At 41.0% G+C, this 21,948-nt stretch overlaps 1 protein-coding gene across 1 annotated transcript; it reads right to left on the bottom strand.

The window, feature by feature from the left end:
- Positions 1 to 611: 611 nt before the first annotated feature.
- Positions 612 to 20,619, bottom strand: tnni3k (TNNI3 interacting kinase). The gene is made up of 27 exons (XM_083910954.1): positions 20,479 to 20,619; positions 20,189 to 20,356; positions 20,004 to 20,096; positions 17,057 to 18,460; positions 15,134 to 15,242; positions 14,876 to 14,961; positions 14,522 to 14,619; positions 14,050 to 14,160; positions 13,316 to 13,414; positions 13,084 to 13,222; positions 12,837 to 12,981; positions 12,635 to 12,739; positions 12,432 to 12,526; positions 12,178 to 12,327; positions 12,010 to 12,093; positions 11,854 to 11,910; positions 10,582 to 10,674; positions 10,331 to 10,388; positions 10,058 to 10,252; positions 8,563 to 8,667; positions 8,431 to 8,483; positions 6,693 to 6,745; positions 6,138 to 6,270; positions 4,888 to 4,997; positions 3,677 to 3,736; positions 3,425 to 3,594; positions 612 to 1,044 (listed from the first exon to the last, which is right to left on the bottom strand). The coding sequence occupies exons 1-27, from the start codon at positions 20,549 to 20,551 to the stop codon at positions 795 to 797; spliced, it is 4,296 nt and encodes a 1,431-aa protein (XP_083767080.1). The 5' UTR covers positions 20,552 to 20,619; the 3' UTR covers positions 612 to 794.
- Between the last annotated feature and the right edge of the window lie 1,329 nt (positions 20,620 to 21,948).

Below are 21,948 nucleotides of genomic sequence, written 5' to 3'. Positions count from 1 at the left end.
CACACTTACTGGATCATTCATACAAAATTGTAGGCCAGTAGGCCACACCTCTTTGACCTCTCAACATCTGTGACTAGCGCTCTCCTGCAGTCAGAGCATCACCATTATGAATGAAAACTTTCAGTGACCTGAAAGGTTGAATATGGAGAATGAGCAGAACACCGCCATCTAGTGTCTCAACAACAAAAAATAATTCTGGCAGTCAGGTTGCCAGGTTCGTTGCCCAGTAGCCTACAGGAGACTGGAGTCTGTTTGAGCCAATCCCCTCCGGCAAATCGCACCATAAAAACAAGTATTGCAGACGAGTTTGACTGACAGTTAGCGTTAGCCGTTTCAGCTAAGTAAACATGAAAGTTAGCTTACCGATCAAGGAGAAACGTAGCCATTTGGGCGTGCGTTTAATGGCCTGAACTCCTTTATCTCAGTCCATCGAGTGAATGCTTGGCCTATATTGACTCTAGTGTTTGTCCGTCTCCGGTCACTCAGCTGCTGGGACAAATAACCGCTTTTCTTAGATACAAGGAGGGAACGCTTCAAGGAAAAAAAAGTTGGGAACCACTGCGCTAGAGCACCAAATCTGTATGTATCCACCAATGAAAATAGACCCCAACAAATGCACCTTTCACTCCCGTGAAAAACTAAAACTTGTGACTTCTGTGGAACCAACTGCCTCGGACTGGGTAGGGAAGTCGTAACATACAGAATAGCACCTGCCTTATCTTTCAAATGACCATGTATTACCCAAAGAGCAGAACTTAGTTTGTTTTTGCAAGGTTTAAATATGAATAAATAGATTAAAAGCACCAAAATGTAATAGAGAACAAAAGTAAGCACATTTTAAGATGATGAACTTGAATCTGACTTGATTCCAACACCAGCACTGAAGTGTTAAACTGCACCAGCTCTCGTTCAAAAACCATCACTGACTGTTCAGCATCAGGGTGCCTGTGTTCTGTAAACAAACCATTTCGATCAATAGGTGAAAACTGCATGTTCCTTCTGAGTTCCTCCAGCGAAAGGCCCCCGGATGCACGACGCCGCTCGCTGCAAAATAAAATCAGCCCGTACTCATTAATCCCCTGCAGTAATATATACAGCTTCATTTACATGGAGAAAGACAGATGAGATGGAGACGGACAGAAGCAGGAGACATTCAATATGTAATGTCCGACATAACACCAGGCTGTTCTCACTTTCTCTGCGGGAGTTCAGTTTACAAAACTGATGCAAGGTTTGACGGAACAACCTCAGACACGATCCACTTTCATGTCGCTTATCATTTGATATTTAAACATTTTGTACAATATTTGATATATAACAATATATTCATGATCTGTGAAAATTAGACTCCATGTGGTTGAATTTACACTTTTTCTTGGACGTAAACACTCAGAAAAATCTCGTCTAAAGTCCTTGCCACACAACAATAACTCCACCTCCTGTTTCTGGGTTCATAGTGACTGTTACCAGGCTGCGACACACACACACACACACTGAGAAACACACAAACACACACACACACACACACACACACACTGAGAAACACACAAACACACTGAGAAACAGAAACACACACACACACACTGAGAAACACACACACGCACACACTGAGAAACACACACACTCACTGAGAAACACACACACTCACACTGAGAAACACACACACACACACACACACTGAGAAACAGAAACACACACACACACACTGAGAAACACACGCACACACTGAGAAACACACACACACACACTGAGAAACAGAAACACACACACACACACTGAGAAATACACGCACACACTGAGAAACACACACACACTGAGAAACAGAAACACACACACACACACTGAGAAATACACACACACACTGAGAAATACACGCACACACTGAGGAACACACACACACACTGAGGAACACACACACACACTGAGGAACACACACACACACTGAGGAACACACACACACACACACACACACACACACACACACACACACACACACACACACACACACACACACACACACACACACACACACACACACACACACACACACACACACACACACACACACACACACACACACACACACACACACACACACACACACACACACACACACACCTTCCTCCTCTGTCAGAATGCCATGCATGTTTTATTGCATTTGCTTTCCTTTGTTTCCTGTTTGGTATCTGAGCAACTCCACTCCTCACTGTAGAAAGTGTCTTAACTCATGTAACAATTGTTCAGAGGGGGTCGTTTCTACACGGCCTTTATAAATTGTGGAATCACTGTTTTAAGATGAAAAAACTGAATTGAACTCCCTCTGGTGGAAAACAACCTCAGATTTTTGGGTTAAAGCCTTTGAGGCCATTTTAAGGCCATCAACATGTTAAACCAATTCTTACCTTTCTGGCATTTTAACACTTTTCTTTTGTAATCTAAAATGCTTTTAGCATTTTATATAGCATATATTTATAGCATTTTAGTATGACATAAGTGTATGGAATACTAAAATGTAAATAAAATCCACCAGGTGTTAAAACTCTAAAATATTCAATAACCATATATTTCTGATAAAAGTCTGACCAATAATTTTATTTGGTCTGAGTAAAATGATTATACAAGCTTCCTGCCTGTCATCCCTCGCCCCGTTTTATTTGCCCTGCTCATGCTGGGTTCCAGTGCCATGGGAAGGTCGGAGTTTCAGACCTCCAACTAGGCAAAGTGCACTGGAATGACTGTCAAAGTGGAACCTCCTACTACTGAATTTGTGCTAGGTCGATGTCTCTCGAATTCGACAGAAGGAGGTTCCACTTTGACAGTCATTCCAGTGCACTTTGCCTAGTTGGAGGTCTGAAACTCCGACCTTCCCATGGCACTGGAACGCAGCATTTCTCTCTCAACGCACGGAGGAGAGAGCGTCAGAGGTCAGGCAGGGGGAGGAGGGAGGCACTGTGAGGCATGCAAGAAAGGTAAGACTTGCTTTAATTGTAAAGTTAAGTAACGATATAAATCAAATAAAGAAATTTGTGTTCCCTCTAGAATGACGACATTAAAAACAACATCTATATATTTAGTTTGATGTCAGATTTATAAGATTTACATTTGTTGATTGATGAAACAAGCGTCTGATTCCATTCTGGAGTATACAGTCGTAGTGATTTATATGAATTTTGAGAATATTTTAGCAAATTAAGTCCATTACTAGCCTCAATGAGACGCCACAGCTGTAACTGTTTGACAATCAAGAAATATAAATGTATTATTCATTTTTTTTATTTTGTTAAAAAAAAAACTAAGCTAGAAAGACACAACAGCAGGATTTTCAAACTCGGCCACGACTAAATGCTGGATTATGGGGTGAGTGTGAATTGTGCAGTAGATGAATTTCACGCTCTCACCCTCACCTGTGCGTGAGTTCTCTTACCTCTGACTCCAGAAGGCATAGGCGCGAGTGTTGAGAGCGTATTCCAGCTCGAAGCGGGAGCGCAGGGCGGCCACGTGGCTCCGACCGGGTCCTCCTCTCCCGAGCAGACAGTCAGAGGAGGAGGAGGGTGACAGGGAGCCACTGCTGTTACTGGAGGCTGGAGACATCAGCTGCCACACAAACAACAACATACATAACATCATGCACCACGGGGTTAAACAGGATGAAGAACAGGTTGGAGGGTATATATACCTCAACATTGCACAAGCATTCCTCCAGATTGGAAACCACTTCAGAGAAGTCGGGCCTGTCCTGAAATTGGAAAAAAGCAAACTCTGATTTATATCTGCTTCAGTGCTGAACAATCAAACGCATCATGAATATCTCACAACCTATCTATTCTCTCAGCACTGTCCACTACTGCACATTTTAGTCCACCCAAACACGAAGCAAAGGTGAACTCAGCTTCAAAAGCTGTTGTTGGACCTCCTGCCTCACTGTAAAAGGACAAACGCGGCCTCGACGGAGCTGTTCAATTATACATCCTCACTTAGAGACCAAAGTCTGTCTGTGCATGCTGCTTTAACACACAGGACCAAAGAAACATGAGAATATTTTCGACAACACAGTAAAGATTAAAACATATAACAAAAGTTCTTTAATTTGGATTTGAGTAAATACTTTCCCCTACTGTTTAGTTCAAATACTATTTGTCAGTTTATAATTCAGATAATATTTAGACAGAAAGATAGCATGTAATAGGAAATCGCTGAAAGGGAACATTTTACTGCGCAATAATATTTTTTCTTTTGATTTTTAAAGTACATTTTGCTGAAAATACCTAAGTTTTGAATGCAGACTTACTTGTATTTAAGTGTGGTATTAGTACTAACAATCTGAATACTTCTTCCATGACTGCCTATTATAATCACCTCATATTAAAGTGTCTTGAAGAAGTTGTCCTGGGACGGGGCGATCACAGAGGGCGCAAGCAAATGTTTTGTAACCTCATAACTGGCAAACGAGAGAGACGTAACCACAGAGGGAGAAATGTACCAGCATGCTCCTCCGTGTTATAATGTGTCTTAATGAGGACGAGAACAAAAACATGCCTGGATAATAACGAGCGTCGTAGCACTGAGGGAGGCTCATCCAGGCTGTGTGTGCTAACTGTGCAGTAATGTATCCTCTGGGGATGCTGCACATGTTTATGGGGGCAGCTGACTCGGCATCAGTTGCCTCTCTGTTCAGGATGTCTAAATAGCTGATGACATGAAAGATGCTATTGGTGATGTTATTTTACACACTGAACCAAGCGATCCCTGGTTGAGTATACGCTGGAGAGTACAGCAAAACTGTGTACCACTGTATAAAATGTAATTGAGAACTTTTATTTAAAGTGATTTTTTCTGACAATCAGAGCTCAGATGAAATTCAAAAAAAGGTGAAATTGTTTCATTTACCTCCGGGCTGGCGTTCCAGCCTCTCATCAGAAGAGCAGAGATGGGTTTGGGGATGGAGTAGCCAACAGGAGGTCGGATGTGATGGTAGGCCATGTCTGCTGCTGCAGCAGCTGTGGACAAAACAACGTCTTCAACTTAGATTTAAAAATAGAAGTAACGCCTTGGGGTCGTATGCCTCTGCCAACCAGTTAAGATGCAGTTTACATCATCCATCAATCAAAATGTCCATATTAATATAATATATGTAGTGAATAAATTAAAAGAATTAAGGTAGTAAGTGTATTTTTGCTGATGCTTCACAAACATCTTTAACTGGCAGCACAGAAAATCGAATAATCACCACAGTTTCAACCATTGTCACCAATTCAGTGTCTGACCAAATGTGTCCTCTTCTGTTCCTGAGTTATGAAACATTATGATGTCACAGTGAAAATGACCTTTGACCCTTTGGATGTAAAATGTCACCACTTCGTTTAATTCTGTCTTTTGTGTGAAGTGTCGTCATAATTAGCGTGGACATTGTTGAGTTATGCCCAAAAGTGTGTTTTGTGAGGTCACAGTGACCTTGACCTTTGACCTCCAAAATCTAATCAGTCTCATCCTCGAGTCAGAGTAAACATTTGTGCCATTTGAAGAAAATCGTTCCAGGGGTTCACAAGAATTATGTTCACTTCACCAAAAAACAAAAGGCACAATTATCTAATTCTGTCTGACAGAATTTCTGTTCTGTTTTATTCATTTTATATTAGTTTTTTTATATTTTGTCAATGTAAAATAAAAAATAATAATAAAGTATTTGTAGCTTTGCAATCTCCAGACTGAAATATCGCAACTAAGACACTGATTACAAGAGCTTTTGGGGCATGGTGGACACGTCATAATGACTTTGGTGAACCCCTGACTTTTCCTTGCAGCTGCGACTACGAGGTTGACATTTGTGGTTTTCAGGGATTTTCAGGAAAGTTCGATTCTCTGAAACTCCACTAAAATTGAAGCTGATGTGTAAGTGTGTAAGCATATTTTATTATTAACACCTGTGCTGTTCCTGCTGTGACTGGTTGAAATGTCTGCTGTGAAAAGGGTGTGTAATGTCAGAGGTCTCTTGTGTGGTCCCTCCTCACACTAACACACTAACACACACACACAGAAACAAATGCAGACGCACAAATGAAGTACCACATAAGGTCTCTCTCAAACACACACGCACACACTCACTCATGCACACGCTGTCACCATGTAAAGAAAGGTACCAGGTTTCAAGTGAGCGAAGGGAACTTCTCCAGTAAGCAGCTCCCACAGACAGAGGGCGTAGCTGAACATGTCTGCCTTCACAGAGTAGCGAGTACACTGAGTGAACACCTCAGGAGCCATCCACCGCAGGTTCTGTGCAAACACATACACACACACACACACACACAAATGAGTCCCAATTACTGAAGTAAACACTGCGGTCCCAGCAAGGGCAAGTAGTTCCTCACAACAGGCAGTTCCCAAGAGCTGTAACACACTTAACACCAAACTGCAGGCCAAGCACTCTTGGTAGTGATGAGTCAGCACATTGAGACAAAATCTGCATGAAGGCAGTTTTTTTTTTTTTTTTAGCTGGTGGGTAATTGATGGCAGGTGCCAGCAGAAGCTCTGGCTTGAACTCCTGCAAAATAACAACATAATACCCGGTGTGTCGTATTCTTCCATGGAAGCTGCAGATGGTGTGAGAGTATTTGGCCAAAGACGGAAGAACAACTAAATTCAAAAAGGTTTTGTGTGCGTCATCAAATAAATCAAAGAGGAGGAAAAGCACTTACCCCCGGCTGCTTGGTCATGTTATCCTCATGCACAGATTGTAGAAATCTAGATTCTGCAGGAGGAGGACATGCAATGGTTAAACGATGTGCATCAACAAGCAGTTAAGTGGTTTGGTTTGATTTACAAGAAACTAACAGAAGTGAGGTCAACAGAAACATGCTGCCAGACTAAATGTTTGAGTGTAGGGTTGTGTGATAGCAAAGACATTACATGTCACTACAATCATTTTTTAAAATACTATATCACAAGAGTTTCATGTTGAACTAGTTGACGTTTACTGTTCTTTGTATTGCATGGTAACAGCAGATGGGAAAGTATGGTGGCCCTGAAGCGCAAATCACAACAGCAAATAGAGAAACACAACAACAAATCAGAAAACAAAAGGCAAAATAAGAAAACAAAAGGCAAAATAAGAAAATTCACTCGGCCACCGTAGAATGCGTCTACTATCGAGAACAAAACTACCTGGAAAGAAAAAGTTTCTCTTTCCTAGTTTTCTCTTTATACTTTGTTATGTTTTGTTTCGTTCAAACAATATTTGCTTAACTTTAAAGCTGCATTAAATGTCCCATATAATGCTCATATTCAGGTTCATACTTGGGGGTCCACAGGAACATGGTTACAAGCTTTAATGTTTAAAAAAAAACATTATTTCTAGACATTATTTATCTGAATCATTGACTGTAAAAATGAATGGACATAGCCGCAAAGTCACCCATTGGTTTGTGGAAAACTGTTTTAAGCCAGGAGATTGGCATTTGGCCGTCACCATCTTGGTATTTTGGAGCCAGAAGAGACCTTGTTTGGACGAAATGGCGGAGCGAAGCGGGACCACTTTGCATGTGGCGTCTCAATGGCGCTGCACTAAGCTACAAACTAAAGAGGGAAACGGAAACTGAAAATGAGCAGTTTCCCTTCAGCTAATGCTAGCACTAGCTAGCTTGGTAAGGTGCAACCACCGAATGCTGATCAAGACATTTAAGGCGATCACAACGTTACAATGAATTCTGATTAAGTGAAAACACTGTGAGAAAATGACAAGACGACACCCCAAAACAAGTTCACGGCTATTTCAATGTACACATACTGTACGTATCCTAAGCCTCTATCCTGATCGACATGTCGCCCTCTAGCCCCGCCCTAAAGCATGTCCTGCTTTGTCGTATATTTTACTCTAAATGAACATCATGCTGTATCGACGAAGCTAGTAATTGAGGCCATACATTAATTTGTAACATGTTTACGGAGATAATAAATCAAGCAAGTAGTAGAGTCATCTTCTCAATGACTCCTGCACATTCAGGCTTTTTTCGCCCCCTGCTGGAAATCAGAAAGAATGCAGGCTTCACTTTTCAGACCTGGAAGCTACATCCATAATTTTTTGGGTCTGAATGTATTCACTCTCTGTCTAAATCACTCAGTTTTACTACCTGTCTTTTTCCCAAAAAATCATGGTAAATCCCCAAAACAGAACAGAAGCGCAAGTAAAGACGTCTCATAAAGCAAATAAACTGCCTCAGTGATCTCAGTTATACAATAATATATATTGAAATAACAATAACCATTATAAACTACTGTTCATACCAGACCAAGTGAGTAGCACCAAAAGCAGATTAAAGGCGGTGAGTTTTTATTGCTAATTAAATTATTTTGTCTCTTAATAATGTAAAATTATTCATACTTTTTTCACAAAATGGTAAATGCAGCTTTAATTTTCTTGTGCAAAATGCCTCTCACCTCCAAAATCAGCCACCACCGCATGTCCGTCCTCATACAGCAGAATATTGTGGCTGGAAGCAGCACATGTATTATTGTTAAAGAGAACATACAGTCAGTCTGCCGATAAAATGCTATTGCTGTGGCACCGACCTGTTGAGGTCCCTGTGGATAATAGGCTGGGTGAGGTTGTGCAGGTACTCCATGCCCTTAGCCACATCGATGGCAATGATGAGCTTGGACTGCAGGTCGATAAGCCTGTGCATTGACACATCATTAAAAAACAGCAGCCACTTAGTGCCGGATCAATGGTCCCTGCCAATCACACACAGCACTTTACACGGATCAATAGGCCGGTCTATAAAGACAGCACCTGGCCACACAGTTAGCGGAACACTTCATCTGGATCAATGATGAAGGCGGAGAGATCGGTGAGAGGACGCTTCCAAGGGTGATAACGAGACCTGAAACAGTCGGCTGTGCAAACATGTCCTTGCAAGACATTGTTTAAGTCTTTCAGGTAGTTTGAGCTCTTTTGAAGTCTCAACATCAGGATACGGTCACTGTCGAAGTGTGTGAGGAATCAACCAGACCTGATGTCAACACACCTCACCGTGTGGGACCGACCAGGACTTGTTTTTTAAACCAACCTTTGCTGAATTTAGAGCTGAAATCAGTAACTTTCTATAAAAAAATGTTTTTTTTTCTTAATATTTCATAGTTTCATTGCTGAAACTGTCGCTCTATCCTGACAGCACAATGAGACAGACGATCTGTGAAAAGGTCATGTGTCTCTACCTCTCTCTCTCATTGTGCTCCTTTTTTGTCTCACTGGAGTGAACGGAGCAAGCCCCTATTCCATCTCCCTGTTACAGGGACGTACCAGATATTAATCTGATAAGAACAGATACCACACTTGATCTCATCCAAATGGCCTCTTTGTGCTCCGAATTTTATCTGCTAGATTCCACTTTGTCTGACCAACAACCAATCAGAGCCGAGCTAACTCTGATCAAACTGCGAAACTAAGCGGCGCTGAGCAAATATGAATAGATTATCTTACAGAATTGCCTATTTCTCACATAAAGTGTTTTCAGAATTATATTTTCGTGTGCTGTTTAGCTCTAAAATTATATTAATTTAATATTAATTTCCTGAGTATTATTCTTTTATATTAGAAAATGATAAAAAAATAATAAATATATATATATGCCCATCACAATTTTCTAGAGCCCGAAGTGATGTTTTGAAACTGCTTGATTTTTTTTATCTCTCATCAACAGTCTAAAACCCAAATTTGAATGATATAAAAGAGATAAAAGTGACACACACTCACATTTCAGAAGCTGCTAAACAGATAATATTTGACTTTTATGCTTTATAAATGAATAAATTATGATTAAATCTATTTCCTGTCAAACTACATTAACTAACAACTTTTTTAGCACAAGACTGTTGTGTTGGACTGTGACAGTTTCTGGTTTAAACTTGATGTCATGCCATGACTTTAATCATGCAAAGTGTTAACTATTGCTGCTCTTTCTTTGTAAAATAGTTGTAAACATCAGAGGGAAGTCCTAAAGTTTAGCAGCTACCACAGAGAGATTAATATACTGTAAGGTCCTGTGTGTAGCGCACGCTCCCTCACCTCTTCTGCTCGTGCAGCAGAGAGAAAAGAGAGCCTCCGGAGACAAACTGGGTCACGATGGCAAACTGGCTGGGGTCGTCCAGACACGCCCCCATAAACTGGATGATGCAGGGGTGGTTGAGACGACAGAGGATGGAGACCTCTCTGCAGAACATGTCCACGTCCGACTTAGAGCAGTACGTGTTGGCTCGATAGCTGCAAACAACAGTGGACCGTTAAGAATTCATCAGTTTTCCCTTTAACAAAGATGCAAAATGGAGAGTGGAGATGTACCGTTTTATGGCAACAATTTTGTTCCTGCATTTCCCTCTGTAGACTTTTCCGAAGGAGCCTGAGTGTGAAATAGATTTGATGATCTGTTTATGTTTATTTTGCACGTAGTTTAAAAGAAACAGCAGACGTGGAGAAGAAAATATAATCAAAACACATGTGTTGGTGAAGTAGAAACCCTCTACAGGCAGTTAGAACGTGATTATCTGAAGCACGTTGATTGAAAAGAAAATATAAAGTGTGAGCAGAGTTACCTGATCCAATAATTTCCTTAAACTCCAGCTCAGACAGCTGAAGATGGAAGTGAGATGGGAGGCTGGCCCTGAGCAGGAGGACTTCGGCCTTCTCTGAAAACAGAGCGCAACATTTTTCAGAGAACTTCATCTCATCCATAGAGTTTTACAGGAGTGTAATGCATCATTAGTTCAGTGCCCTCTTCAGGATCATCTGCACTATAGGCATATCTGACAGTCATCTTATTTTTTTATTATAATAACTCTAAAAGTGTGGCTAATACTGAGATCTAATAATACTCACAGTCAGGGTACAATGAATAAAACTCTGGTAGAATACAACAATATGTTTAATTTCTGAGGTATTTTTGACCATTTTAATTGGTTCTCGAGTGGTAAAGTTTTGCATATGTTATCACCCCAATATTGTTTCTGAGACATAAGTCAAAATATGTTTGGCAAATTATGTACTTCAATCATAATGTTCTCTAAACCAGTGGTTCTCAACCAGGGGTCCTTGGACCCCCTGGGGTACTTGAGGGAGTTCCAGGGTCTGTTTTCACTATTTAAGTAGTCAGTATGAAAAGACTCATAAAGTTGACTACTCTCAAGGTTATCTCCTAAACTCTAGTCGGCAACTATAGAAATTGCATCCTAATTATGTCTAATAACCAAAATGATGGGGTTGAATGGTCTAATGTGTATTAATTTAGAAAAACAATGTTGAGAAGCACAGCTCTTAACGTTCATACACTGTTGATCTGCTATCTCAACGTTTATGTCCCTGTACCCCCCGCAAGTAAAAAACAAGCCTATGGTGGGTCTCTAAGGGTTAAAGCAGTTATTATTTGCGTCATGATATAGATTTTTCAACTGAAGGAGCTAGAGATAGATTTTTTTTTCTGCCCAGGTAAGATGGGAAAAGAAGCCCTTCATTATTTTAGAGCCATCAGCGTCTTCAGTGTAAGTAATTCAATAGAAAAGAGGCATGTCCACATTAGAATATTACAGCTGTAGTTAAAACTTTAGGCCACCTTGCGTACATTTTTTTCATGTTTAACCCCTGATGTTTAGAGACGTTCCATTAAATTAGACAAATCATTTGTACGACATTAGGTATGAATTATATTTATATAATTATACAGATGGAGACAGATCTGTTTCAGTGGTACGGATCTCAGCCTCGGTGTAATCACCAGCAGTTAAGCCCCCTCTCTTGACAACAGAAAGTGTGTGCTGTCATGTCAGCTGACAGTGATGTGAAATGTGGGAAAACCTGCTGCGCTTCACTACCTCGAGTCATGCTTTTGATCTTTCCCAGAGGAGAAGGGACAGAAACGTAGGATCCATCTGGAAGAGAGACGACATGTTCAGACAGAGAGAAAAATGGGATGACTTGTGGGATTTTTTTTTAGTCCACATAATCATTTTCTCTTAGGGGTGACTGACCCCCTCCTGGTTGGGAGTACTCATTGCAGGGGGAGTCATCTGGACGCTTGTAGTGTTTCAGTAAGGTGACGATAGCATCATGACCTGAGGTTTAAAAACAATCCACACAAATAGTTATATTAGTTTTCATTCAATCGTTCCTGACAACTCATCGTCGCACACGCAGACCTTTCTCATAAGCCCACATCAGACAGGTCTGCTCGTCCTTCTCCCCACTGGACCTGCTGGGGTCGCAGGCAACCAGGTTCATGTCTGCCCCGCTGTCCAGCAAGAACTGCACCAGGCGGATGTGGCCGTGAAAACAGGCGCTGTGTAGAGCTTAACAGAGTAGTCAGAGACATTTATTACACAGTTAAAACACAGCTGATCCTGCACTTTATACAATTGCACATGTGTTTAGAGGAGGTTTAAAGGAGAGTCACCTGTGTGTCCGTCTCTGCCCTGAGTGTTGATGCTCATGGCATTCTGGCTCAACAAGAACTTGACCATCTCCAGGTCTTTACCGTAGGTGCACGCACTGTGACACAAAGCTCATTATCACCTCAAAGTAACATGCATCGCCGGTTAAAGAACAAGTTAAATTAAGCATGCATTTTAAATTTAAATAAATACAGTGAGACAATACCTGTGAAGTGCAGTCTCGCTAAATATGTTCTCCTTTGACAGACTGTCTGTGCCAGAAAGCTTTATAATCTCCTTCACCGCCTCTAATTTTCCATGATAGCAGGCCCTGATGAGACACAACATTCAGCACAGCGCTTCATCTCTACTTCACGTCACCTTCCAGCGACGTATAGACTGATACTGGCACTGAAAAAAACATTTACAAGTGTAATGGTGTGTCCCCGTAGATGTTGACAGAGTGAGGCTGCACGTCAAAGTTGCCCTGCAGCAGGAAGCGCACAATCTCATGGTGACCGAAGCGGGCGCAGAAGTGGAGCGGGACGTGATCTTCATTGTCCTGGGCATTAACTGGAGAGGAGAGCAGAAACTTTGAGGAGACAATCCTTCCCACACCGACTCTAAAACTGTTAACTAAACGTAAGGAAGCCCTCTCGGAGGCTCAGGTCTCACTGTTGGCTTTGCTCCCTTCCCCCATCAGCAGTTTGATGATGCAGAGGAAACCCTTGGCTGCAGCCAGGTGCAGAGGCCGGTCACCCACCTCACCACTGGCGTTCACATCTGCCCCGAATTTAAGCAGCAGCTTTGCCACCTGAAAGAGAGTGATGGGAGGAAATTCAGAGGAGAAATTATAAGTATTTCTCTCAGTTTAAGATTGCAGAGGTGGTAAATATGAGCACTTTACCTGCTCGTGGTTGTTATAAGCAGCAATATGCAACGGGGTGAAAAACACAGCATCCTGAACGTTCACATTAGCTCCGTGCTGCAGGAGAATATCTGCTGCCTGGTGGGAAAATGGCACATTATCAACGCACTGTCTGTGAAGGCTCATGCACACCTTCAGTTTCTTGTGGACAGGTGTGCCGGAGGAAATGTGCAAAGGCAAGAGAAAAGAAATTCACTTGCAACAAACTTTATTCACAAATCCAACCTTTTGGTCCTAAGTGTTGACATTTTTAAATGTAATCTTAAAACCTACCTATTTTACCTACCTATTTATTTATTTACAGCCATTATTTACATTATTTTATTCACTTATTTTATCGTTTTAACTTTAAAGTCTATTATTTATTGTTTTATTTTAATTTAATTCTTGCTTTGGCGTTTTTATCTGGTTCTTCATTCTTGTTTATTTCACTCTTTGTTACTGCTATTATAGTTTTTATTTTGTCATTTCATTATCTTGCGCTCATGGGTCTCTAACTGTTAATCACATCTGTGAAGCACTTTGAACTGCACTAACCTGTATGAAAGGTGCTATACAAATAAAGTTTGATTGATAGACCTTGATCAGGTAAAGAACCTGAATAAAGTTTGTGCAAAGTTCGAGAATGGAAACATTTTCAATGTACAAAAGCAATAAAAAGTCCAGAGCTGTTGTTCACTTTCTTCACTGTGATTGAACAGTAAAGCTCTCACCTCATGGTGCCCAGCCAACGTGGCCACGTGCAGGGCAGTGAGGGCACCGTAGCCCACCTGCTGCACATCCGACCCTCCATGGAGAAGTGCAGTCAGCAGCTCAGCATTATCCTGCAGCAATTAAAATCAGTGATCAATAATGAGAATAATAATAATCTAAAAATACATATTATTCTGAAGTGGGCCACTCTACATAATGACTACTTTTACTTTTGGTACTTTTTTTGTACTTGAGAGTTTGAATGCAGGACTTACAGAATATTTTATTTTAGTATTTAACGTTTTATATTCTACTTTTACTTCGGTAATAGATAGGAGTACTTCTTCCTTCACTGGTACTTGCACTCCACCATGTGGTAGGAAGGCTCTTCACCCCATAACAACAAAAGCAAGACAAAGACAGAGATTGCACCTATAAAAATATTGTGAAAATACTTAAAGTCTTTATCGATTGTTCTTTACTTCTCTTCACCTTGTAAGCAGCCAGATGCAGCGCGGTGAATCCATTCTTAGACAGTCTGGAAGGACGTAGGCCTTTGAGCATCAGAGTGCGGATATGAGTCTTGTTACCTGGGTACACATAAGTGATATTATGAGCCTGTAAAATATTTCACTCAACAAAACTTCATGTTTATTGTGAATGACACTAACTCTACTTTAACTTTTTATAGTTCATCTTAAAGGAAACTTTAGTTCAAATCTACTGTTTGCCTTTGTATAACCGACACCAGAGAGGTCAATAATGTTAGTCAGTTCGTAGTAATCCTTTCTCCCACTGCCACATTTTGTTGAGGAGTTATTAATAGACTGTAATAGTCATGCATACCTCCACATACGCAGCAGAGATGCAGCAGCGACAGCCCCTTCTCTGTTCGGTAACTCACGTTCACCTTCTGAAAAGCTTCATCGGAGCTGCGGCCCCAGAAAAAACAACATCACCTGCTTGTGAGGAGAGACAACCGAGCTGACACAGAAAAGTAAGACTGAGGAGAACACAGGCGGGACAAGATCCGCTTGAGCAGTTTATAAAGATAACGATTGAATTCCAGTTTTAAAAGGGAAAATGTGTTTGTTTTTTTGTCACCTGAAAGCAAGTTTGAGCTCCACGAGCTCCCTGTCTTTGAGATGTTGGTCGTCTTCCAACTTCTCTACGATCACAGAGTACGACTCGCCCACCTTCTTCTTCCACTCATCTTCTCAGCCGCATGGTCATAAACATGACAACAGTTTAATAATCTAATTCCCTTAATCAGTCATTATTACCCATAAATACTCAGATTTTACCTCCTAAATAAAATCGCGTGAAATAAATGCAAACAAACTGAATTTGAACTCTACTTGACAGTGATGAAGTTGTAAAACTTGTCAGTGTTTGTGATTGCAGCCAACAGTAACACCCGCCCCTCCAGGCTCTCCTTGGACACCTCAAACCTCATTCTCAGTCGTGTTGATACATCTGAAATTAATAATATTCCCACACAATCACAAACACACCCAGCCACATTACCTGTGCACGTCTGAGACGGTCTGGATTTGTAATTTCCCATCGATAATGTCTCTTTTCTCTCTTGTAATATTGCGCTGTATACTTTGGTAAAGCAGTAATACAATCTCTCTCTGTGTCACAATTGCACAGGTCCAGATAAAGGGGGGGGGGGGGGGGGGTGTCATGGCTGTGGGCTAAAAATAAACACCTTTGAGTGGAATGCCTCACAACTACGACAACTGATCTCCCTCCAAATGCAAGCAGCCGTGTTTCAGCATGACACTGTGTGTGTGTGTGTGTGTGTGTGTGTGTGTGTGTGTGTGTGTGTGTGTGTGTGTGTGTGTGTGTGTGTGTGTGTGTGTGTGTGTGTGTGTGAGTGCGGCATACATTTCTTATATATATATTTTCAACAGACATGTTGACTTGTCACCGCAGGAAAAGCACAAACAATGAGTCCAATCCAGCAAATACTGTAATATAACCAAAGCAAATGTCTGCTGTGGAAAAGGCCTGTTGAGAAATATAAGGGGGAAGTGCCTTTTGTCTCACACTGATTATAAATAATATAAAAGTTATATTTTCAATCAGAAAAACTCTACAAAAAGTAAGGATGAACTATATGAAAGTATCCATGTCAGATCTTCATACTGCTGACAAAAGCTCACAGTCCTGACTCTTCAAAACCATTTGATCGAACCGAATGATCTAGTATTAATAATTTAAAGCACAATCAGTGTAATCTGGTATTTAATCTGACGCATAATCTCAATTAAGAGGAAACTCTACCGCATCAAACTTACCCTGGTTGATTACTGACATTAAGACAATTATTTTCTGTATCCCAAGTTTTCTCAAATGTTATGTTTAAATATTCAAATGAAGCATTCTGTTATTAAATATGCACAATTATTTGCAAACATTTCCAGAACAGAAATCTGAATTTTGGATGAAACCAAGTTTAAAATTCTTCTTTAATTTTGTATATTTGAGACAAATGTGTTTACAGAGGAGATTTTGGATGTTGGACTTTTTATCACTCCATAAATCACATAATACTGTCAACGGTATTATCAGTCAATCAGTTTTCACAATGTTTTCAGGGATAAACGGTTAAATTAATCAGGCTGTCCATGACAAATGAACTAACCCCACTGTGAAAGCCTTCAGAATAAAGGTATGAATAACACTGGAAAGTTTGGTGTGTGTAAATGCTACTGAGGTGAAGATTTCTTGTTCAGAGGATGAAAAAAAACAAATTTTGAGAACATACAATTTTGCAAAAGACTACAGATGAACAGGGCAAACATTTTAACTAACAGATATTCCCATGAGAATTTTGTTTTCTGTTTGAATATGAAATGAGGCTTTATCTAACTAATGCTAAGTTTAGGTGAATTTAGGAGAAATCTACAGACGCAAATAGACAAAGTGTATTAAAATAAACACCTTTAGGGTGTTTTCTTTGTTGTTAAGGAAGCAAAATAGTGCATGTCTGCAGTGTCTTGCCTTAAAAACTTCAGCTGTTGGGTTTTCCCTGTGTGATGTCTTCATAAAGTCTGTTCCTGAACTTCAACATCTCCTCCAGGCTCTTGCACTGTAAGGCCTCTTGCATAGACATCAGCTTTGAGTCTTTGGGTAAGGTGAATGTAGAGTCACTCAGGGCGGCCTGCAGCATCTCCAGAGACAGCGAGAATGAGCTTTGTAGATCAGAGCAAACGGGAAACAAACAAGCGTTCCACAAACTACAGCTGGATGCGTCACCGGAGAACCTCAGGGCTTCATTTGTCAGCCCCCAGTGGGACAGACACTCGGCCAGGCTGAAACCAAAAAGCTTCAGCTCTTCCATATATGCCGGAGCCTCCGAGCTGCGCTTCAAGTTGTCATTAATCCCAAAGACGACGGTCACAAAGCTGGTCTGGTGCTTGTAATTCACACACAGCGAATGCATGAAGACTCCATTAGGCACTGAGAGGCCTGCGCTGACCCAGCAGCTGCTGACGATGGAGCCCCCACCTACAGATGCTCCTGCACCCAGTCTGGAGTACTCTAACACTGATCCGGCTCCCACAGAGCAGCTGGGATCGAGGACGCTGTACATAATGCAGCATCCCGAGGAGGAGTTCTCATTCATATGCACGCTGAAGGCAGATGACAGCAGACCCAGCTCGCTCCTCAGCACCACATCCTCAGTGAGGTGAAAGAGGTATTCTGATGTGGTCCCAACGTGATAAAACTTGGAGTTGTTCAGGAGAACGACATTGAACGGAGTCCCTTTTAAAAGATGGAAGATCTTTTGGCGGACTTCCACCAGACTTTTGTCCTCTTTGGTGACATTGGCAGTGTTGCTGGTGTAATCTATCGTGGCGTTAGGGCCCAGCGCTTGGAGAAAGTCCCCGTATGCGTCGACCTCACAGTGCAAAGGCCCCAACTCCTTCAGAAGATTGAGAAGAGACTTCGCAGTATCAAAGTCGACATAATAGGTGCTGTCTGTGTAGACAAACTCAGAGTCAGAGAGAGGAAAACAACTACTCCGCCTTTTACGAACAGCTCCACTCTTCCGCATCGCATCGACGCTCGGCTTGTGCAGAAAGCGCAGACAGGGTGTGTTCTCCATCTCAGAGTAAGTCGACTTTTCATTTGAATCCAACACAAACACTCCGTGGGTAGTCCCGATAGACAGCGGCGAGGGGTGTGCTAAAGCTGTAAAGCCAGGTTTGTCAAACCTAACCCCTTCGTCCTCTGCAGTGCTGTAGAGCTCTATGTCGTCCGCACAGGTCACCAGTACACCAGGCTTCATCTGGGATGGGAAATCCACGTACAAGGCCAGTTTGAGCTCCAGCATCTGGTAGAGAGGGTCACCCAACGGCACCCCGGTGAAGATCTTCCCCAGGGCGCTGGCACTAGGCAGACGCTGACTGAACCCTCCTAGAAGGATGAGACGTGGGAAACATCACACACAATAAAGGCGTTATCTGAAAATACTTTTCAAACACTGAACAGGGTTCGTACATCTTTTCCAAGGTCAAAGCTCTTTCAAGTTAAATTTTCAAGCTTTTCCAGCACCCTACAGCTGTGGTAAGTTCTGTATTTCTACAAATACATACATAAATGATTATTTCACTTTTTTTTAATCACTTTAAAAGAGACGGTATTATGCTATTAACAACTAAAATTGTGTTTTGTAATACCAGGATACATTTAATTACATTTATATTCTAAAGCTATTTGTTGTGAAAGAAATGCGGTTTCAACTTCACACACTTTCAAGCGCTTTATCCAAAATTCAAGCATTTTCAAGGATTACCAGCACCGTTAAGAACCCTGCTTATTTGTATCGTAGAGAGATGGAGGTCATCATAGCATGGACCTGCAGAACTGACTAGGGATCAACCGTTTTTTTTTTCAGCCTTAGCCGATGACCGATACGGACTGCTTATTTGCTTGAGCCGGTATTTTGAGCCGATACTATTTTTGCTTCCTCAATTTGCATCAGAAGAATTACATAATTATGATAACAAATATTACGAGTCTCAATGTTTTAATAAAAGGAGCAGGACAAAAAGAGAGCCGAGCCGGAAGGCAAAGCTCTCGATCTACCGGTCAATCTTTGTTCCTACCCTCACCTATGGTCATGAAAGCTGGATCATGACCAAAAGAACGAGGTCGCGGGTACAAGCGGCCGAAATGGGTTTTCTCAGGAGGGTGGCTGGAGTCTCCCTTAGAGATAGGGTGAGAAGTTCGGCCATCCGTGAGGAACTCGGAGTAGAGCCGCTGCTCCTTTGCGTTGAAAGGAGCCAGTTGAGGTGGTTCGGGCATCTAGTAAAGATGCCCCCTGGGCGCCTCCCTAGGGAGGTGTTCCAGGCACGTCCAGCTGGGAGGAGGCCTCGGGGAAGACCGAGGACTAGGTGGAGAGATTATATCTCCACACTGGCCTGGGAACGCCTCGGGATCCCCCAGTTAGAGCTGGTTAATGTGGCCCGGGAAAGGGAAGTTTGGGGTCCCCTGCTAGAGCTGCTGCCCCCGCAACCCGACCCCGGATAAGCGGTTGAAGATAAGATTGGATATATTGAACTTAAAAAAGCCGTTTCCAGCAACACGGAGCTGCCTGCGGACGCCTGCAGACGAACGCAGCAGCCCGTATCGGCCGATACTTAAAAAACGCAAATATCAGCCTGCCAATGTATCGGTCTGTCACTACAGCTGACATGATGACCACTGGCCACAGTTGTTGGTAATTAATCTTTATTTTTGAGGAAAAGACGGCCTAAATTATATTAAATTCAGCTCTCTTCAGTTTTGTGAACAAGCAGGCTCTGGGAAAGTGTAATGTTTCTACTATTTTCTGACATGTTATAGACCAAACTATTAATGAATTAATTAATTGCAACCCTATACCAGAATGCATAAAAAGGAAAACAAAACATTGTAATATTTATTTATCCAACAAAAGGGCATGAAAAGCTCAAACCTGCATGGATGAGGATGACCCTCAGCCTGCACAGAGCCTTCCCATAGATGTCATTCAGCTGCTGCAGTGCGTAGAGAGTGGAGCCCCCATTCCCTTTAAAACACAAGGTCATATTATTAATGATTTCTAACTGTGTTTTTTTATTTATCCCCCTCCTCAGCTGTCTGTCTGACTCACCCACTCACCTATTTTAGGTCCAGGCGGATCTGAGAAGACCTCGTACTGAACCCCGACAGGAAGCTCTTTCCTGCAGACCTTCTCCCGGAGCTGCAGCTCGTACGCTTCTCTCTGGCTCTCATCCACCGCGGTCACGACCACCACATCCCAGAACTCCCCGGGCTGCACCTCCCGAGCTGCAGGAGAGGATACAAGCGGCTGTGTGGTTAAAATGACACATGAACACAAACAGCAGCAGGAGGAAGAGGAGGAGGAGGAGATATTAACTGTACCAGTAACAGTCAGATATTAAACTCACCGCGCAGGGAGTTAAATTTCCCGAGTTTCTCTCTGGTTGCAGTTTGTAACTTTATGACACATTTCTGACTCATGCTGTCGCTGAAATAAACTTTATAAAGTGTCTCATCTAAGTCACATTTATAGTTTCAGTGAAGCAAACCTCTTCTCTGCCAGACTGTCTCACTTCCGGGTGCTGTCACGTGAGCAGCTGTGTTTACATGGTTTACAAATACGACGGAGACGGAGAGTGAATAAAAATAATAAATAATAATAATGATGATAATAATAATAATAATAATAATAATAATAATAATAATAATAATAATAATAATAATAATGATGATGATAATAATAATGATGATAATAATAATAATAATAATAATGATGATAATAATAATGATAATAATAATAATAATCATAATAATAATTACAATAATAATAGTATTAATAATAATGTTAATAATAATAATAACAACAATAATATTATAATTATAATAATAATCATGATAATAATGATAACAATAACAATAATAATAATCACTCACTCATATTCAACCGCTTATATGGATCACAATAAAATGAATATAATTATTATAATAATATAATGATGATAATAATAACAATAATATAATGATGATGATAATAATAATAATAATAATAATTAGAATAATAATAATGATGATAATAATAATAATAATAATAATAATAATAATAATAATGTCGATGATGAGTGAAACTGACATTAGAGATTAAGTTTAAACTAAGAATTGATGAATTGTTGTGATATAATCTATTCATTTTTATTCATTTTGTTGTTGTTGCTTTTACATAATTTGCGGACGATCTTACCTCACAGGTCGAGTCTGGAAAATGATTTAAACATATATCAGCTGTATACATCAACCAATCTATTTTTGACATTAGAAACTACGCTTTTAAATGGATATTAGGTATATGGATCAGAAATAGCAGAGTATTGTTTTAATAAGGTGCAACTGTAGCTGCTCAGTATCCGTGGCAACAGATGCTATGGCAACATCAGGAGGTTTGGCTGCATATTTTAACAAAATCTATTCTCTTTCACATAAATCGCCCCTGGTGCTGTGTTACGAGAACAAACAAGTGCAGTTCATAATGTCACGTCAACGTGGGGAAAACAACGTTTGTAACCACAGTTACAGAGACTCAGACAACAGGTCAGACAATGTCAGCAACTTAGGATATATTTACCTTTTAGAGTCTGTTCCTTCAATACTGATTGGACAATAACAAGACTAGTTTTTCTCAACATGCAACACACTCTGTAATCATCTGAGGGTTCAAATATACTATACAGTATATATACAGGTATACTGTATATATACACACACACACACACACACACACACACACACACACACATATACAGAGACATTTATTTTTTCTCTCTTTTCTGTCTTTTAAAACATAGTTTAAGCAGCTAAGATATTACAAAGATCTTAAAATGTCC

The sequence above is a fragment of the Echiichthys vipera genome, assembly GCF_963691815.1.
Source record: "Echiichthys vipera genome assembly, chromosome: 3".
Lineage (NCBI taxonomy): Eukaryota > Metazoa > Chordata > Actinopteri > Perciformes > Trachinidae > Echiichthys > Echiichthys vipera.
The sequence above is the reverse complement of the archived record's forward strand: the minus strand, read 5'-3'. Positions and strand labels throughout refer to the sequence as shown.

What these genes read in the sequence shown, in the direction of transcription:
- tnni3k (XM_083910954.1), bottom strand. Translation starts at nt 20,551, where the DNA reads ATGAGTCAGAAATGTGTCATAAAGTTACAAACTGCAACCAGAGAGAAA. An exon ending in TAAGGAAATTATTGGATCAG is followed by an intron (nt 10,389 to 10,581) that starts GTAACTCTGCTC and finishes TTTCACACTCAG; the next exon opens with GCTCCTTCGGAAAAGTCTAC. An exon ending in AATGCTTGTGCAATGTTGAG is followed by an intron (nt 3,595 to 3,676) that starts GTATATATACCC and finishes TTTGTGTGGCAG; the next exon opens with CTGATGTCTCCAGCCTCCAG.